Source organism: Lissotriton vulgaris, chromosome 5 (assembly GCF_964263255.1).
Source record: "Lissotriton vulgaris chromosome 5, aLisVul1.2, whole genome shotgun sequence".
Taxonomy (NCBI): Eukaryota; Metazoa; Chordata; class Amphibia; order Caudata; family Salamandridae; genus Lissotriton; species Lissotriton vulgaris.
The window spans coordinates 1,231,780,058-1,231,800,357 of NC_141693.1; the positions used below are offsets into that span (position 1 = coordinate 1,231,780,058).

A 20,300-nucleotide genomic window follows, 5' to 3' on the forward strand; every position below is an offset into this window, starting at 1 on the left:
TAGAAGATTTTGCACCCGAAAGTGAACATCGGTCACTACCCATCTAAAAGAAACGTGCACCAGCATTTGCAGGTGTGAATCAATCATGTGGCACCCGTCTCTGCCCTGCTATCCCTAAGGTGAAGGCCACTTGGACCAGTAGATTTTTCTACCCTACCACCCACACTAATCAGCACCTCCAACTGGGCCTGTGGATTCCTCATCACCAAACACATCAAACCAGGTCCAACCTGCTTTCTACTCACCACCATCTTCTCCGTCTAGTCTTTTCTTATTATTCTTTTGAGTCCTTCCTATCCTCACCTTTTTCTCTATTGTATCCCTCCTTTCCTCACCTCGTCTCTTCTCTCCTCTTCTACCTTCCGAATCACCTTTTCTTTTGCACCATTGCACCCCTCTATTCTGTTCTATTTTCCTTCTCCCCTCATCCAGCCACACTCTTCAAACTTTAGTTATCCTGGTCATACCTGTCCCCGGTTTCTTCTCCTCTTTTTGTCATCTCTCCTTCAGTCTGTTATGTTTATATCTCTCCCTCTTTCCGCCCCCTTCTATCTCCTCTCCCACATTGTCTTCACTTCAGACATTTTTGCCTCTTTTTCTCTTTCCCCTTTCTCACCTATCGGCCTCTCCCCTTTGTGCCCATTTTTAGGTTTTGCCTATTATCATTCGCTTGCGAATGTCATAGGCGAAAATTCAAGGGCTTGATCGACTCGTCAAACCACTGCGGTTTTCTCGCAGTGCATGTGAGTCACGTGACCACAAAAGCGGGTCACGTGACCACACAAGCACGTGCATCTCCCTATTCCGCCTGCATCAACTTCTCCTCCCATCGCTCGTATTCCTGCCGCCCCCACCAGGCACTCCCGCCCCCATCCGGCTTCCCTCCGGCCATTTGCCAGCATTACGTCGGTAATGCGCCCCCCACCAGGCTCTCCCGCCCCCATCCGGCTGAATGATTAAAGTTTGCTCTGCACAGAAACTGCCTCGTGTGCTCTCCCTGTGTTTTCCAGACATTGTAAACGTAATTTTAAAGTTAACTGGCTTTTTTTTCCTTCTAAATATCCCTGTGATAAAGTTATTTTCAGAATACTCTTCTGTGATGCTTGCATCCCCATGCCCCCCGTCAATAAGGCAGCTAGTCGATGTGTAGATCTAATATAGTATGTGCTTGTGTTAGAGTGAAACCTCTCCATCCCAGCATTCATGTGGGGTGTCATAGTATGCAGAGACTCTTTACATCCAGTGAGTAACTTGATGTCGTCACCTTGTAGCTTTCCGCAGACAGCACATTGTTTCACCTCTCGTGGCTTGTCTGTCTGAATGAGGTCACTGCATGTCTCGCATGACGGGACCTCTCGTCTGGGATCGGCAGCATGCTCTCCAGGCTCTTATCCAAGTACACTGAGTAACTAAAAACAAGCACTGACGTTGCCAATAGGTTTCGCATTTGGAAAGTTGGAGCTATTGGTTTTGTAAATGACATTTTATATTTATATATTGTTATTGACAATGCCAATAACGATATATAAATATAAAATGTCATTTACAAAACCAATAGCTCCAACTTTCCGAATGCGAAACCTATTGGCAACGCCATCTTGCTATGATCAGGACGGGCTGCTAGTCCTTTCACACTTGGGTCCACATGCGGTGGGGGCACTTTGGGTTATACACGTATGTCGGCACACTGCGCAGCAGCTTTTTGTGGATTTTGCTCTGAGAGGTGCATAATAATTGGTCGCGTTTAAGGGTAGGATGGGGTCGTTATTTATGTTGAAACTTGATTTTATAATTATAGCAAAGGCTTCCTAGGGATCCGGCCCTGTGTTGTTGGCAGTACGAATCAAAGACGATTTATTACCCTGGCAACGTTATACCCCCACCTCTGTTTTTTTGCTTTCTTTTTATTCAATTACTTTGCCATTCTGGACACAAGCAGCTCTTATTTCACAGGCTAATTTTCGTTTGGCGAGGCCATGAGCTTAACTTCAAAGGCATCCGCTCCCCCACCCCCTGCTTCAGTACAAAGGAATGCGCAACCCCTGCATCACTCAGCGCCTCCCCTGCATCACTCAGCGCAACCCATGCATCATTCAGCGCAACCCATGCATCACTCAGCGCAGCATCACTCAGCGCAACCCCTGCATCACTCAGCGCAACCCCTGCATCACTCAGCGCAACCCCTGCATCACTCAGCGCAACCCCTGCATCACTCAGCGCAACCCCTGCATCACTCAGCGCAACCCCTGCATCACTCAGCGCAACCCCTGCATCACTCAGCGCAACCCCTGCATCACTCAGCGCAACCCCTGCATCACTCAGCGCAACCCCTGCATCAATCTCTGCAACCATTCAACAACAACTGGTTCAAATATGTTCTCTCAATGTTTCAAGCTTTATTACAAATGTCACAAAAAGATGTTAATATTTAATTTCTGTTCTTGGATTTTCATCACAATAAAATACACTGAACATAATCTTCACAAAAGTTATTTACAAAAGTTTAAGCTATTGCCATTATAAATTACAATCACTTTTATTTAAGTATTAATTATTTTAAAAAATTAAAAGCCTTTGTAATTTGTAATATCAATACATCCAAGTCACGTAAATACAAAACATGTTGTATTGTATTGTATTGTATGTTGGATTTATATAGCGCTTATCACCCAGGGGTCTCTAAGCGCTTGCCTTGGGAACCCGTCCTGGGTTTTCCCTGTGAGATAGCCCCTACAGGTCAATTTAAGTTAGTAACTACAAACTCGAAGCCGCTACCGGGGTTGAGCTGACACGCCACAAATAAACAAGCGATTACAGATACCGTAGGAATTGGTTGCAAATATTGGCACCATTCTGACTGTCAACAAAGATGAATACTTAAATTGAAGAATTGACATGTTCTACTTAAAATAAGGCTACCATTGCCACGCATATTGGAAGCTCCGAATATCATATTCCTGAAATACTTTTAACATAATCTCCATATCTTTCGCCCTGAAGAAGTCCTCTGGACGAAACGCGTTGGCTACACTTTGTATGAAGATTTTGAATAAAAGAAAAAGAAAACTTTAAGTCCTACTGTATTGATTTTTTATGATTGTTTTGACTATCATGGTTACTGTGTATTGTGTGGGAGTGCTGAACCATTGTGTTTCATTGCAAAGCGTTTTGGGCATTGCCCTTGGAAGTCTAGGAGTATGTGACTTCAGGTTCTTGGCACCCAGAAAACAACTAGACCACAAAATATTGGATAAAGTGCAGTCATTCTTTGCCCTATACCCCTATTGCTTCAGTGTTGTCACTTGAGTAAAAGCTGCATCAAATACCAGACAAAAAGTGCAGAGACTTCAACAAAAACAGTTTCCAAACAGCTAAATATAAACAAAAAGGCACATAACTTTTTTTTCCGGATTCAATCCATAATGGGAAATAAATTCATTATGTGAGGATTAAAAATAAAACATTTTTCAAGCCATGGATCAGCATTCCTATAGGTTGAGTTATTATAAACACCTTAGACATGATATTCTGTATATCGTTTTGTTGCTGTTAAAATAGGGTATGAGAATATTTTATTGGCTATGCTGTTACTAAGAGTCTTTTAACAATGAATTGATAAATATTTGGTGTTAGTTTACAGAATTGTGGAATTTGAACATATTTTATGGTCAAGATTTTAGATGAAGTAAACACATTGACTGAAATTAGATGGCTGCCAGAGAATATTCTATGTGTAGAGCCTCGGGCACAATGGTGCACCTTCAAACAGCTATATAAAGTATCAAACAGAGTATACTGAGCATCACTGAAGCAAGAAGAAAGAACCATAACATGACAAAGTATCTCAATCAATGGGAACTTGTGCGAGTATGGCACATACGAAATCCAGACCCAATTGGTTGAAAATAGTCCAATGATAGGATTATGATTCAGACAACTTGCCAGTCTTATGATAAATGAAAGACTGATCATCATGAATAATAGATTTCTCTAAAGGTACAATTTCTTGGCGCTACTAAATTCAACTTACCCAATCAACAGTGCAAAAGTTTACAGCCTCAGCAAAGTTGAACCCTTGGTTAAAGCCACTGTGATAGGCCCTCGGGAAAGTGATCACAAATTCCCCGGCACACTGGTTGGTTCGATAAATCTAGAGGAAAAAATGGTTCAATAAGAAACAATCACACTCATGGGGGCAATGTTTAAATACAAAACCAACAAACAAAGACATATCATTCCGCAGTTTAAAAAATAAAGTCTATTCAAGCAACATCAAAAAAGGACACCAGCTCAGCTTCAACCGCTTCGGATTAGATTAGGGCCAAAAATGTTAATTCTTTACAGACGCAAAGGAATATCATAAAACCAATAGCTGTAACGTGTATTGTCAAAAAGGAAACAAGTTACTTACCTGTAACACTTTTGCAGAGTGGAGCTTTTCTAGATTCACATGCTGTACATTATGCCATTTCAGGAACAATGTCTACTCTTCCTGGAGAGTTGCACCTACAGCAGGGTTGGCAGGCTACCTTTCTCTCTATGCAGGAAGGTTGGTTTCCAGGCTCTTCAAGTTCGGGGACCAGCCTATTCTTTCCAGGCAAAACTACAGGGGATATCCCACTCACTTCTGGAAAGCTGTCAGGCAGACACCAGCTCTGGTTGCACAGCAGACCTCCGAGTACTCTGTGGAGCACTCGATTGGTAAAAAAAAAACGTGGAACAGAAAGGGTCAGTAGCTCCCACTTTTATACAGTGAAAGCATACAGGGAGTGTGTGTGGTGTCCTATGAAGGTAGACGCCAGGATGTATATTTAATTTTTTGTTATCTCTCCAGTTCAGGTTTCATCAGTCTTGACCCCCGCCATCCCAGTGCGGACTAGCCCCACCAGGAGCAGCCTGCCTAGCTGCTCAGCCCATCTCCAACTGCCAACTGTTAGACCTGGCACCATTGGCGTGGGTCTCCCTTCCATTTTCTGCTGTTGCCTCAAGTATTTTTGCTGGTGTTAGATGCTTTGGGCACTGTGCCACTGCTAATCAGTGCCACAGTGCAAGTGCTCCCTATTGTAAGTTGATGTATTAATCAGTGGTTCCATATTTGGCTATTTGGTTTACTTGTCAGACCCTAGTCTAGTGCACTGAGTGTGCCCAGCGCGTTTAAATCCAAATGCTGCTGGTGGGCCTGCAGCACTGGTTGTGCCACCCACAGAAGCAGCCTTGTAAAATGTGTCTAAGGTCTGCCATTGCAGAGCCTGCATGCAGTCTGGCACTGTCATGCTGACTGGGCAAGTGCACCCACTTGCCAGTCCCTAAACCTTCCCTTTTCTTCATATGAGTCCAATAGGCAGGGTGCATTGTAAGTATAAGGTAGGACAAGCCCTGATGTGTGTGGCACGTCCTAATAGTGAATTACAGCCATTTTCGTTTTCAGTAATGCAAGGCTACCTGTTCTCCATAGGTCAGAATGGGCTGTTAAGAGTTATTACATTTTATAATCCTAACTGTCTCAGGGAACATGGTAGAAATACATCTTTTAGTGAAGTTGGTTTTAATATTCTGTGTTTGCAAATATCACTTTTAGAAAGTAGGTATTTGCTTGTCTAACCATTCAAACCTGCCTCTGTTAGGTTGTGTATTCCTAGGTCTGGTTTTGTGAGTGACTGGGCTAGGGAATTCCAGGAGACAGGCGGAGTCACCGGGTGGTGACTAGAGAGATCTGCATCTAGATGGGAGGGAGGAGTTGCACCTGAACCTTGAATAGGGCTGTGCCTGCCTTCCACAATGCTGGTTCCACCTCCTGGGGAGCGGTTGAGGTCTCTACCCTGCACAATGAAAGAAGAGAAGGAGTCCTGTAAACAAAGTGCTCCAGGACTGTACTTGCCTTCCAAAAAGCTGGCTCCACCTCCTGTGGGGCGTCTGATGTGCCTGCCCTGCACTGTGAAAGGAAGGAGAAGTCTGGTAAACAGAGTGCTTCAGAACTGGTTTGGACTGGGCAAAGGCCCCTCTCCCCTCAGAGAACAAAGGATTTTGGGGTATAAATATTGGGACCCTGACCCCATGAAATTAGATCACTTTGGACTACAAGAAGAAACCTTTACTGAGGAGAGGAACCTGAAGAAACTGAGGAGAGACTATTCCCAAGCTGAAGTGCTGCTTGGGAGATTGGCCTGCAGTGGTTGCCTTACTGCCACAGAAATGAGAAAGTAACTGTGTACTTTGCTTTCAACTTGTGAAGAATCTCCATGGGCTTGGAAAAGAGCTTGCCTCCTCTTGAAGTCTCTGGGACAACAGACTTCACCCCACAGCCCTCCAGAGTTCTTTGGAAGTGCCTGCTGCTGTTTTAGGCCTTCTGAGGAACTGCGGGTCACAAGGAGCTGGAAGCGCGACTCAACTAGAAGAAACGTGTCGCCGTCGCTGGGCCTGCCGTCGCAACTCCGAAGGAGGGTGTCGCCGCTGGAAATGTCGCACTGCACCGCATTGGAGAGAAGCGTGCCGCAACGAAGAGGAAGCGTGTTGCCGTCGCTCCTGCTGCCGTCGCAACTCCGAAGGAGGGTGTCGCCACTGTAGGTGTCGCACTACACCGCATCAGGAGAAGAATTTTGCAACGAGGTCGGAGCGTGTAGCGGTTGCTGTGCCTGCTGTCGCATCGCCGAAGGAGAGTGTTGCCGATGGAACTGTCGCATTGCACCGCATCGACCAAGAGCACCTCACACATCCCTGACAAGTGCGCCGCTGTCGGAGCTGCTGCCATAGCATCTTAGATGTCGCCGTTGTAGTTGGCGCATCGAGCGAAAGCTTCACGCATCGTGAGGGTGTCGCCGCTGCAGTCCACGCATCGAACCGAGAACTACTCGCATCCTTGAGAAGCGTGCCACATCTGTAAGGTCTTCACGTCTTCATTTCTTGGTTCCTGAACTTTGCCGCATTTCCCATCGCTGCGACATTGCTTGTCGTGGAAGCGCAACGCAACCTAAGGTACATTGACGCAGAGTGTCGCATCTAAGAACTGAAATGAACTAAGCTTAAATCTACCATCTTAAAGTAATCAGTGTGTATTTTTGTTGTTTATGGTCTTGTGGTAACTCTATAGAAAGTCAACTTATTTTTCATATAAAACCTGTGTAGTGTCAATTTGTAGTGTCACTGGGTTACTGTGAGAAAGTGCCATCTTTCTTGCCTTGGTATGCCCCCACTTTTTTCTGAACTGCTGATGTGCTTTGACCGAGTGTGCCCTGGGTTCCTGACAACCAGATACCCAGGGCCTGTGTTCCTTTCCTAAAACTGTGTTGAAACTAAAACCCAATTGGCATCTCTGGACAACTATCAGCCCCTAGTAAATGGTACCCTAGGTAACCAGGGCATTGTGACCAGAGAAAACCCCTGAGGACAGCAGCACTTATTGTGCCACCCTCAGGGGCCCTGTACCCTGACATCCACAAACTGCCTTTGCAGGCTGAGTATGTAAGTACAGAACTAAACCAAGAGTCGACATGGCACACATCCATGTGTGCCATGCCCACAGAACCCACTGCCCTGGCATACTTCAGTCACCCCTCTAGCTGGGAGCCCTATGCCAGAGGTGTAGGCACAGGTGCACGAGTCCTGTGCCCCTACAGTACCCAGGGCCATTCCTGGGAACTGAAAGTGCAGTGATGCCATTAAGAGTATATGGTGCTGGGAGGTTGTCATTACTAACTCCACAGCACCATAATGGCTACACTTAAGACTGACAAGTTAGGTACCTAACTTCTCAGCACATTAAACCTGCACTGATGCCAGTTTGGGATTTAATGTAAAATGCACCAGAGGGCACCTTAGAGATGCACTCCAAAACCCGAACCTACAATCCACGTCTGGGCTGAGTGGCTGCAGAGGCTGCCACACAGCAGACATGTTGCTGGACCCCTGGGTGGAGAGCCCCCGCTCTCCTGGGCCTGCAATAATGCACATCCTGGGCGAGGTGCTAGGTCTCCTCCCCCAGGATGGGCAGGGGGTAGCTTCAAAGGCATGCCGCCTCTGTGAGCTTCTCCGGACCATTTGCTGTACCCAGTAACTGGCCCCCACCAGTTCTGACCCCCACTCTGGCCGGAAGACTGGGCAGAAAAACTACGTCAGGAAGGGGGGGTTGCCAGCCTATGCCAAACCCACCCCTCAGGTGGGGGAGACGAGGTTAAGCACAACCCCGGGTTCCGGCCATCTTGAAGATGGGGAGCCCTGCCCAATCACAGCTAGGCTACTGACCCCCTCCCACAGGAGAGGAGCAGGCTAGGCGGTTACAGCCAGCGGCACTCGGGCGGCTGGGTGCAGGGTGCTTTTGAGCCGTCAGGCGCTCAATGTTATCCAACGAGGATCTTGAAAAAGGAACAAAGGCTGCAAGCTCGGGGATTGTGATTCTCTAGGGCCGACCAGCACTTCGAGAGGTAAGTTGGGATGATAGAGCACAGGTAGGTACCCCAAAGGAAGGTACAGGGTGCCGCGGGGCGCCGGGTGCAGGGGTGTCTTTGGGGGTCGGAAAAGCTTACCCTCGGCTGGTCGCGGTTGGGGTGGCCTCTGGTTCTGAGTCTGCAGGCGTCGGCTGGTTCGTCGAGGAGGGTCTTTGGGCACTGGACTTCGGGTCCCAGTCGCCGGGGGGACGTCCTCGTGGTCTTGGTTCGGGTTTGGCCCGGCCTGGGCTCGGCTGGTGCAGAGTGGACTGGTCCGGAGCTTCCTGGTGAGCACCAAGTGGCTTGTTGCAGCAGAGCCTCTGCTGATGGGAGTCCCAATCTTCGAGAGGGTCAAGGCAAGCAGGTCCTCTGGGTGTTCCAAGGCTGTTGTCCGCGGAGGTCACCGGGATTAGGCAGGAGCAGGTTCCAGGATCAACAGGCCGGTAGGGCTGGGGCCAAGTCAGTTGCTGTTGTTCTTTTGTTAGTAGCTGCACCCTGGGTTGTGTTCTTCTTGATCTTCTTTCTTCTTTTGATATCGGGATCTGAGGAGGGCAGGGTGCAGGGAGCCCCTAAATACTAAATTTAGGGGCGTTAAAGGTACGCAAAGGGCAGCGACCAATGGGTCCCTGTCCTGGGGTGAGGACACCCCCTAGCCTGCTCCTCTCCTGTGGGAGAGGGGCAGGAGCCTAGCTGGGATTGGGCAGGGCTCCCCATCTACAAGATGGTTGGAGCCCGGGGCTGTGCTTCACCTCGCCTCCTCCACCTGAGAGGTGGAGTTGGCATAGGTTGGCACAACCTCCTTCCTGACGTAGTTTTTCCCCCCAGAGTGGGAGTAGAACGGGTGGGGGGGCCAGTTGCTGGGTACAGCAAATGCTCTGGAGAAGCTCTCAGAGGCGGTATGCCTTTGAAGCTTCCCCCTGTCCATCCTGGGGAAGGAGACATAGCACCTCATCCAGGATGTGCATTGTTCCAGGCCCAGGAGGGGGGGCTCTCCACCCAGGGGTCCAGCAACATGTCTGCTGCGTGGCAGCCTCTGCAGTCACTCAGACCAGACGTGGATTGTAGGTTCGGGTTTTGGAGGGCATCTCTAAGATGCCCTCTCGTGCATCTTACATTAAATCCCACACTGGCATCAGTGCGGGTTTAATTTGCTGAGAAGTTAGGTACCAACTTGTCAGTCTTCAGTGTAGCCATTATGGTGCTGAGCCTATGCCAGAGGTGTGGGCACAGGTGAATGAGTCCTGTGCCCCTACAGTACCCAGGGCCATTCCTGGCACCGTAAGTGCAGTGAGGCCATTAAGAGTATATGGTGCTGGGAGGTTGTCAATACCAACTCCACAGCACCATAATGGCTATACTCAGTGCTTAATTTGTAAAATATGAAGTGCAGGTGCTCAAATGTTTGTTGGAGGCAACACCTACTTTTGTCCGGCTCCACCGATTTCCTCCACTGGCTCCACCATTACATCCTCAACAGGCACTGCTAAAAGTCAGATGTAATACAAGGTACAAACACCTGTTAGTAACAATTTAGGAAAAGGGTAGAAACAGTAACATGACTATTACACCAACGAGACGGTAAAAAAAATTGATCTGTGTGCACTAGAGTAAGTAGTGATGCCAAGGCATATACATGCCTTAAGAAGAGGGGCAGGAGCTGCTGTAGTAATATATAATATTACACTAAGAGGCATCGGGTGAAGTGCAACCAACAGGAAATAAGGACATGCTAAAAACTGTGGACCAACAGAACCACTGATACGTACCAGAACATTACTTCCCCATCTCAAGTTTCACAGCAAACCCGTCCCTCCCCCACCCAGACAAATAAGTAGCTTACTAATGAATGATTTTCGGCAAATTGCTGCTCACCATGTACGATGTAACCGGTCTCTCCCTCCAACACCGGCCCCCAGTACACATCCTGTCCAGTGACTGTGATCTGACACCAATTGTACTTCACTGTACTCTGCTCCTGAGGGCTAAGGGGACTCGGACACAGCTGCGGCTTGCCCCGGTGCTGTACAATGGAATGCAGATGGCCAGGAATGAGACGTATCGGCAGAGCTATCATTTGGACTTAAGACAGGAATATCCAGGGCTAGGCACCGGGAAGTCACAGTTAAAGTGAATAGGCAGAGCACTGTACGTGGAATCTAGTAATGGAATAAACCAAGGGCCTCCGGGGGAGGGTGGAGGTGCATTGGTGGGTCTAAGTTTGGACGCTGAAATGACGCGGCAGAGCAGGCAAGAAGTGGGGGGCAAAGGCAGGTTTGTGTGTAGTCTCCAGATTAGAAAAGGGTGCTTTGGGGCAAAGATTGAGATGCATTGGATCGCAAACTTTGGTTGCCAGTGGTAATTTAACAGTGAAAGGAGTCTGCGAGCACAGTGTGTATGCGGCCAGAACTGTGTTAGAGGGTGTAGGGTGGGGTTGAGGGTCACTGTGTAAAAGTGACAGAGGTACACTATTATCCGAGCTTAGTTTAGTCTCCAGTGCGCTGGTAGGAAGGAGCGCTGTGATCGGTGATTGGTAGAGCTGTGTATGGATACAGTTCTGGAATAAAGACATTGCAGGCTACAAAGAGGTGCACCTGCGGAGCTGTGCATGACCTTCAGAAACAAAAATCAGATGGGGAAAGGGAGATGTTGGGGTGCACTCATAGAATGAACTGTGGATGAGTATTGAGAGGTCTGGCATGCCGGTCTCTTTTGAAGTGAGGCCAAATTGTTTAACTATTCCATAAATTGTCAAGTGTGGTGGGATATGTAACTAGAATCAAACATTGCATGTTTGTGGCAGCTTAAAGGCCTCCTGTTGGTGTTTGTTGTAAAACAAACCTTTGGAGCTGCTGTGTGCCATGCAACACATGCAGGGACATCTCTGCATCATCATACCCTGCCCACATGAATAAGTTGTCTGATTGCTTAGGCTGTGCAGCCATATCCCTGCAGCCCTGGCAGTGCAGGAGGCACACGCACTTCAACCGAAAGCCTATGGATGCTGAGTTAGCAGGGTATCAAAAGCCCCTCCCTACATTCTGCCCCTCCTCCTGCTCTGTGACAGGGCTCATAGCCACACTTGCCCTCCACCACCTGTGAAACATGTAACAAGAACCGAGGGGTCTTACCTGAGGAACTCCAGTGCAGACAAGTGTCACAGAAGTGATGCCCACAGGTGGACACCTGCACGGGCTCGCGCATGACATTGGTGCACAGAAGGCAGAGAAGCCGCAGTTTCGGCTTCTCCAGGAACTGGTTGGCATCTTCGGGGGTGCCGGATCCGAGGGATCAGATGTCAAGGTGTCTGAGCCTTAGGGTTTTACACTCACTCCTCGGGCCACAGTCCTCCCAGTCCTTTTGTTCCTGGGCTCCCTCTGCCCGGGTCCTTGCCTCTCTCATAGCCCCCGGGTTAAGGGCCTCTTTTTGCTTCAAGGGTCTCTTGCTCATTCCCCTGAGGGCTGTAACCTAGACCTGCAGCTGTTCCCGGTGCACTCCTCTTGTTTCTAGGGCTCTGCCCAGTCTTCTTGTAGAGGAACTCTATCTACCACTCTTGCACAGGTCTCTCAACCCTCCTTGTCCTGTGGAGACTCACACAGCCCCAGCCCGCCTGATTCGGGCTCTCTCACAACCCCCCTGTTCACAGGGCTGAGTCCTGACCCCTATGGCTGCAGACTGCCTTTAATAAGTGATTAGGCCTGGTGCTGCTTTCTACCACCAAAGCACTGGCTAATGAGGCCTGCTGCGCACCACGCTGCTTACTTCTTTTGTCGTCGACTGAAAAGCGTTGCGGCTGCGCAGTATGCTAGGACGGGCCGTAGTGAAAACCCTGATCTCATTGGTCTGACTCAGGACACACACCTGGCGATCACGATTCCCAAGTAGAGACAGAGCGGGTTTAAAATATATTTTGTAAGTGGTCTTTATTGGTAGTGCAACTTATGATGAGGCAGGGACCCAGTGAGATTCTGGCACTGTGTGTGTGCTTAATAACGAAGGTGCAGCATCTTATTTGAAATGATACACAATCACGTGTGAAATCAGCTGTTCACCGGGGAGACCCGTTTGAAGTTAGTGTGCAGCCAATTTCACGTGTAGACCCGGCCCTGAAAATGAAGTGCCGGTGCTTAGCATCGGAAAGCACCGGCACAAATTAAGCACTGGCTATACTGAAGACTGACAAGTTTGGTACCAAACTTCTCAGCACATTAAACCCACACTGATGCCAGTGTCGGATTTATTGTAAAATGCACCACAGGGCACTTAGAGATGCCCCCTGAAAACCTAACCTACAATCCACGTCTAGGCTGAGTGGCCGCAGAGGCTGCCACACAGCAGACATGTTGCTGGACCCCTGGGTGGAGAGCCCCCCGCTCTTCGGGCCTGCAACAATGCCCATCCTGGGCGAGGTGCTAGGTCTCCCCACCCAACAGGGGGAAGCTTCAAAGGCCTGACGCTTCTCCAGACCATTTGCTGTACCCAGCAACTGGCCCCCACCCGTTCTAACCCCCACTCTGGCGGGAAGACTGGTGGGAAAAACTACGTCGGGGAGGGTGCCAGCCTGGGCCAACCACTCCCCTCAGGTGGGGGAGACGAGGCGAAGCACGACCCCGGCCATCTTGTAGATGCGGAGCCCTGCCCAATCCCAGCTAGGCTCCTGCCCCTTCCCACAGGAGAGGAGCAGGACAGGGACCCATTGGTCCCAGTCCTTGCCCTACCTGTAACACCCCTAAATTGATTATCTAGGGACTCCCTGAACCCTTCTTCCTCAGATCCCGATACGAAAAGAAGAAAGAAGGTCAAGAAGAAGACCTACCTTGCAGCTGCTAACAGGACGACAACAACTTACTTGGTCCCAGCCCTACCGGCCTGTCGATCCTGGAACCTGCTACTGCCTAATCCCGGCGACTCCTGCGGACAGCAACCTTGGGACACCCAGAGGACTTGCCTGCCTTGACCCTCTTAAAGACTGGGACTCCCATCAGAAGAGGCTCTGCTGCAACAACCTACGTGGTGCCTGCCAGGAAGCTCCGGAGCAGCCCACTCTGCACCGCCGGGCCGGGCCCAACCGAACCAAGACCACGAGGACGTCCCACCGGCGACTGCGACCAGACGACGCCTGCAGACTCAGAACCATGATGAGGCAGCCAAATCTGCAGTGACCACATGTTCAGTAGCAGCAGTTACTAGATCTATGACTAAGATTGATAATGATATTCCCGCATAAGAATCTTAACTAGTGCCAAAAAAGGTTCACGTAGCTAGCCTAATCATGTATGCAAACCATTCTCAATTTAGTACAAGATATATATCTAGCACCACTAGATTTGTCTTGTAACAAAAAGGATTAAGAATAAAAATCCTATTGCAAACAATGAAAGTAAATAAATCGGTATTTGAAAAAATAAATGCAAGTCCATACCGGCACACCATGAGCCATCAGTGTGTTAGGGTTCATAATGGTAACAAGTTGATGAAGGAGATCTGGCTGTGCAATGAATAACTCTGGAGCCAGCTTCTTCATGACTTCTTCCAGCTGTTCTGCAGCATAGCCTGGAGCACCATACCAAGTCTTTGGCTCTCCCCTACAAAAACAAAAATAAATAAAACCAAATGTAAAAGTACATTGCTAAATGCACTTCTCCGCAAAGTTGGTAAGTATATTTAAAGACCTACAAACAAATTTGCTCAGAACAATAATGTTTTCAGATTGAGTTTTGAGCAAGTAAGGATTCTGTTACTTATACTGTAAGCATCTGTTCTGAGCATGTAAAGCTGTAGATTAATAGGCTTTGCATGCTCCTGCCATCTAGTGTTGAATCCGGAAGTTTGCAAGTAGTTTTTCTTTGAAGTAGTATCTTCCAGACACAAGGCAGGGTGACTCCTCCTTTTGGTGATAGTGTGCAAGGGCATCAACTCCATTGTTAGATTCTTTTCTCGCAAGAGGGTGAGAATGAAGTAAACAAGTGTAGCATAGAGATGTCCATGTGTGCATAATATGAATAACAACAATAATAATAATAATGATAATAATAACTGAAATGACCATAAGTGTCCAGAGAGGACGCATGCAAATCTACAGCTCTACATGCCAAGAGCAGATGCTTACTGTGAGAAAGTGGCTCTATATATACTGGACCAAGATAAGGTACAGTGTGTATAGAGTCCACCAACCGCAGAGGTATAACAGAGGTTAAAGCCAGGTGTGACCTTACGCTCTAAAGTGGTAGCTTGGTCGAGCAGTAAGTCAGTACCAGAGGACAGTGTAAAGAATGTGTTGTACTCACTCAGTCAGCAAAAGGTTTCATACACTCAAATACTGAACTCCAGGCAAATTGTTTTTGTATCAAAGATATAGTGGTTTTATTTTTAGAATCAACAGGTATCAAAATATACTGTTCTCAATATGAGAGGTCTCAGATGAGTACTTTGCAGAAAGGCAATACATTTTGTAAACACAATAGGTACAGGGGTTGCAGTAGGCAACACAATTCTAAACACAATTTAGCATTGAGCTCAATGGGTGTTTCTATAAAAATACAGCTGATTACTTTGTAGATTACTCTGGTAGTTCCAGGACTGGATCCTAGATTCAGTCCTGGGATCTAAGCTAACAACAGTTTAGTAAAAACGTTTTTCTTATTGCAGTGATTTTTAAGGAAGAAATGAGTTACTTACTTGTAACTGCAGTTATCCAGTATTGGTGTCTTTCATAGATTCAAATGCCTGAATCATTCCCAGTCGTCGAGATGAGAGTCCCCGGTACATAAAGATAGTAATGTCCTATTAGACATATAGAGATATAGGCCTAAGGGCCTCACCTTAGTAACATATCCTTGTCCTTTTGTAGAAAGGACCAAACTCTAGAGAAGAGCCAATCAGCTATCACCTCCCTCTAGAACCCTCCTGGAATGAGCTGCAGTCCCTCAGATTTTCAGAAGCACCGTGCTAAACAAGTACATCACTGAGAGAATTAGATGAGTCCTTCCAAGGGAGGCGGGAGGGTTACATGTGAATCTATGAAAGACACCAATACTGGATAACTGCAGTTACAGGTGAGTAACGCATTTCTTATCCAGTATTAGGGGTGTCTTTCATAGATTCACATGCCTGAATCAGAGTAGCAAGCAATGATAAGCACATTTTGGATGGTATAGAATATACAAGTCATCAGATAATAACATATCAAGTGACCGATAGAAAATTCTATTATAAGCAGCAATACCATCAAACAATATAATAAAGAAATATGCGTACATTGAAAAAGGATGGTGGGATGAAAGGAAGGCTCACCTCTATTGAAACAGAAGGCCAAATACTGCTTGTCCTACAGCAGCATCTTTCATGAGGTCTGTATCCAGGCAGTAATGCCTGGTGAAGGTATGTGGCGACTTCCATGTTGCCGCTCTGCAAAGGTCTATAATTGGTATTCCTGCGAACAGCTCCATGGATGTAGACATCGCTCTGATAGAATGGGCTCGTACTTTGGAATGCAGGGGTTGTCCTGCCCGATCATGACAGAATACAATAGCTGCAGAGATCCAGCGAGAAATACTTTGCTTAGTGAGCGGAAACCCTTTCCTGGGTCTACTGTAAGCTACAAAAAGTTGGTTAGATTTACGAAAGAATTTTGTCATCTCAATATAAAATTTCAGACAGCGTTTAAGGTCCAGAGAATGTAACGTTCTTTCTGCTGCGGTCTGAGGATTTGGAAAGAAAGAGCGCTAGACAACAGGCTCATTGAGATGGAAGTCAGACGGGATTTTTGGTACAAATTTTGGATTTGTTCGGAATATATCCCGGTCTTGCCTGAATTGGAGAAAGGGCTCCTGAATTGATAAAGCTTGGAGTTCACTTACTCAACTTGCCAAAGTAAGTGCAAGAAGGAGTGCTGTCTTCCAAGAGGTATTTCAGATCACCCCCGTGTATCGGTTCGAAGGGATGCTTCATGAGCTGATTAAGGACTGTGTTAAGCTGCCAGGTAGGCGGAAAAGTCTTCACGGGTAGAAAAGTCCTGATGAGACCTTTAAGAAACTGTTTGCTCAATCTGTGAGACCAGAGAGAAGGACCTGTAGTAGATCTCCTGTAACAGGATATGACCGTCAAGTGGACCCTGATGGAAGCATGTGCAAGGCCTGAGTTTGCTAGATGGAGAAGGTAAGGCAGTATTTGTTCCGGAGAGGAAGAAAAAGGATGTATCTTCTGAGTCTTACACCAAATACCAAACCTCTTCCATTTCAAAGAATATGTTTTGTTGGTACTATCTGCTCTTGCCCGAGCCAGAATGGCTCTACAATCTGGTGGAATATCTAAATTCTGGAATTCCTTGAACTCAGGAGCCAAGCGGATAATCTGAGTGATGCCACATTCGGATGCTGGACTTGCCTGTTGCTCATCATGAGGAGGGAGGGAAACTGCTTCAAATCGCGTTGGTGGTTCTAGAGACAGACGGTGGAGTTCTGTGAACCAATGTTGGCGTGGCCAGGTTGGGGCTATCAGAATGAGTGTACAGGGCTCCGCTTTCAATTTCCTGAGGACTCTGGGAATCATTGGAAATGGCGAAAAGGCATACGCAAAGACGTTGCACCATGCAATCGAAAATGCATTCCCTAGAGATCCTTTCTGGGGATGCCAGCTTGCAAAGTGTTGGCCTTTGGAGTTGTCTTTTGTGGCGAATAGTTTGATCAGAGTACCCCATTGAAAGAATACTTGGTTGAGGGTCTCTTGATCCAGCTCTCACTCGTGAGACATTGTGTGTTGTCTGCTTAGTGAATGAGCTAGAACGTTGTCCGTGCCTGGGACATATTCTGCCCAAAGTGAGATATTGTGCAGGATTAACCAGTTCCAGATTTTCTGTGATTCGCGAGAGAGTGTTAGAGAGCAAGTCCCTCCTTGTTTGTTGAGATAGTGCATCGTCGTGGTATTGTCCATACGTACGAGCACTAGTGAGTTTTTGATTCTTGGGAGAAAGGCTTGAAGGGCGAGGAAGACCGCCCGCAGTTCGAGGAGATTTATATGAAGCCCTTTTTCGGAGGGGGACCACTTTCTGCTTATCTACAGTTCTTGGAGGAAAGCATCCCAGCCTCCCAGAGAGGCCTCCGTTGTGATGACATGAGACGAAGCCGAAAGTAAGAAGGGCAAGCCTTGAGAAAGATTTCGAATAGACATCCACCATTGCAGAGTCTTGACAATTTGAGGAGTCATTTTTACGGGATCGTTGAATGACCCTGTGCATTGGATCCATTGCCCTGAGAGTGCCTCTTGGAGAGGGCGCATCTTTAGGCGGCAGTGCGGAACGGGTAGGATGCATGATGACATCATTCAGAGTAGGGACTTGAAAAGGCGAACCGGTAAGGTTTACTTTGAGGCGACAAGAACAGCCAGTTTCACTAGCTTTTCCATTCTCTCCAGTGATGGAAAAGCTTTTCTCAGTTTTGTGTAGAGTGCAGCGCCTAGGAAATGTATACGTTGAGAAGGTAGAAGGACTGATTTTTCCGGATTGAGTGAGAGTCCTAAATGATTGAAAAGTTGCAAACAAGCGTTGGAAGACCTGGACGCGTCTTCTAGGGATGGAGCTTTGATCAGCCAGCCGTCCAGATATGGAAAAACTTGATGGTGCTGTTGTTGGAGATATGCAGCCACTGGAGAGAGGTATTTTGTAAAAATGCGAGGTGCAGACTTGAGTCCGAAAGGAAGGACACGAAACTGGAAGTGTCTGCCCACTACTGCAAATCTTAATATTTTTTTTTGTGATTTTTGTGAATTGGGATGTGAAAATAAGCATCCTGAAGATCCACGGATACCATGTAATGTTCCATATCCAGGAGTTGTAAGACCTCCCTGGATCGTTACCATACGAAACGATTGCTTTTTAGGTCTCGGGCCTATCGTACACTGCGCAGCAGTGTCACGCAGCCAGAGTCCTTTTCTGGGGGTTTTAAAAAAAGGACCTGGAAATTCCATGAAGCTCGTGCGTGTTATTTCCTAGATCCATTTTCATTGGCCTTTGTGTGCGTGTACTTTTAAAACAGAACACGCAATAGGCCATGGGCAGTCTCGTAGCTCCGCCCATGGCCTATTGGTGTCTGATACGCGCACCAGAGGCCATATGTTTTCAATTATCGTGGCCGTCATGGCCGCGATAATTAAAAACCTATGCTCGCAGTGGCGCGCGTGCACAGCACTCGCTGTTTTTTTTTTTTTTTTTTTTACAATTGGATTGCTTGTTCCTTCCTCTTGGTTTCTAGCAAGGATTACCTACTACTTTCGGATGTGCCAAGGCGGGACGTGGCCTCACTCGCTTCAGGGAGAAAAATACTTTCAGGCTGAGTTCGCTAAATAATTCGATAGTATTTTCCAAAAAATGTCATCCGCGCTGGGACGGTGGCCCAGCCTCCCTCACTCGCTCTGAGCAACACGTGCGTTAAACTTCTTTCGCGAACTCAGCCTGAAAGTATTTCTAGTATAGTAAAAAAGGAGGTAATCCTTGCTAGAGACCTGGAGACCGAGAGGCAGGAACCCGAGCGCAGACTCTCCTCGGAGTGACTTTTTTTGAGCAGCGATAAAAGCAGGTTTTGGGCGACAGGAGATTTGGAGAGCGGCCTCGGGGAGTCTCAGGTAAGAAAAGCCCCCCCCCCCCCCCCGTCGGCTTGTGAAAGGTGGAACAGTATCTGTGGAATGGGCAGAGTTTAAGAACTTATCGAGCCTGCGAGAGGCGACTCCCGGCGCCTGGAACTTGCTGCTGGTCTGAGAGTCCACCCGAGACAGGGAAGGCGCCTCGAAGTCTAGCGGTAGGGGGTACAACTGACCAGACCTAGCAGTCACAGAACTGCAACAACCCTAATCTGCTATACATGTGGACAGCCACAACTTGGGTCTACCCCTTTTGTTCTACCCAAAATGACAAATTTGGGGCTCATCCCCGACAAGCTGACCTCTGCGAGATTTAATTTGCAAGTAAAGCTGTGAACTCGGCCAGCAGTTCTATAAGGGCCCCATATCCTATATTTGACCCTTTCAGAACTTTGCCAAACAAGGCCTTGCTCTCATTGTCCCCATGGTATATTGAGCGTCAGGGTCGATGCCAGCAGTAATGGGGCCATCAGAATAATAACCCTCTATGTCCCCTTCTTCTGAAATATGTATTAGTATTTAAATTTTGATGCGCCATGAAAATGTAGATTTTGTATTGTGTAAGGTTTGTTTCTGCTTGTTGCGGCAAGAAAAAGTGCCATTGTAACATTTGGTGATAACAGTAACACGAGAATGGGCGATTAATAGTTAATATTCTGAGAAATGTGAATGTAATCATTTTATGAAAACAGATTCTTGTCATTGCTTGCAAACTTGTCAACTCAATGTAGGTGCAGTGCGCTGCGTCACTTCGGTTTGACTTATGGTGTTTGAACAATAATGTCCTCTACGGAGGGCAGGCCGCCGCCTGATCTGCCGCCAAAGTCTGATACTGCGTGGGCTGAGTGAGGAGGTTATTCTGAATCTGTGCAGGTGTGATTCTGCAGCGAGACTAGACTACTCCGGGTTGGGGCGCAAGGAGGCCCCTTTAAGAAGGCAGAGGGTATAAGGGATGCAGTCCATGGGGAAATCTCACCTGGAAGTCACCAGTTTCTTTATTGACGCTGATTTAGGTGGTGGGCTGGGGTGGGAGTACATAGATTGTTTGGTCAAAACATGTTTTATGTGGCCCGGGTCTATAAAACCATTGTAATGTAAGATATTATCTTTATTAGTATTAATAATAATAATTAATAATAATAATAATAATAATAATAATAATAATAATAATAAAACCCCGGATGGATAGTAAAAAAAAAAAAAAAAAAAAAAAAGAGAAATCACAGTGTATTGGACCCATTACGTGTGAGT

The 20,300-nt window shown here is 47.3% G+C and overlaps 1 protein-coding gene across 2 annotated transcripts in view; it reads right to left on the minus strand.

The window, feature by feature from the left end:
* The window catches only part of KDM5B (lysine demethylase 5B), an 856,576-nt gene that overhangs the window by 402,803 nt on the left and 433,473 nt on the right, over window positions 1-20,300 (minus strand). For both annotated transcript variants that reach the window (XM_086923073.1, XM_086923072.1), the window contains 2 exons: window positions 13,840-14,002; window positions 4,031-4,150 (listed from right to left, as the gene is read on the minus strand). In XM_086923073.1, coding sequence (XP_086779199.1) covers window positions 4,031-4,150; window positions 13,840-14,002 — 283 coding nt within the window. The remainder of the gene's footprint in view (window positions 1-4,030; window positions 4,151-13,839; window positions 14,003-20,300) is intronic.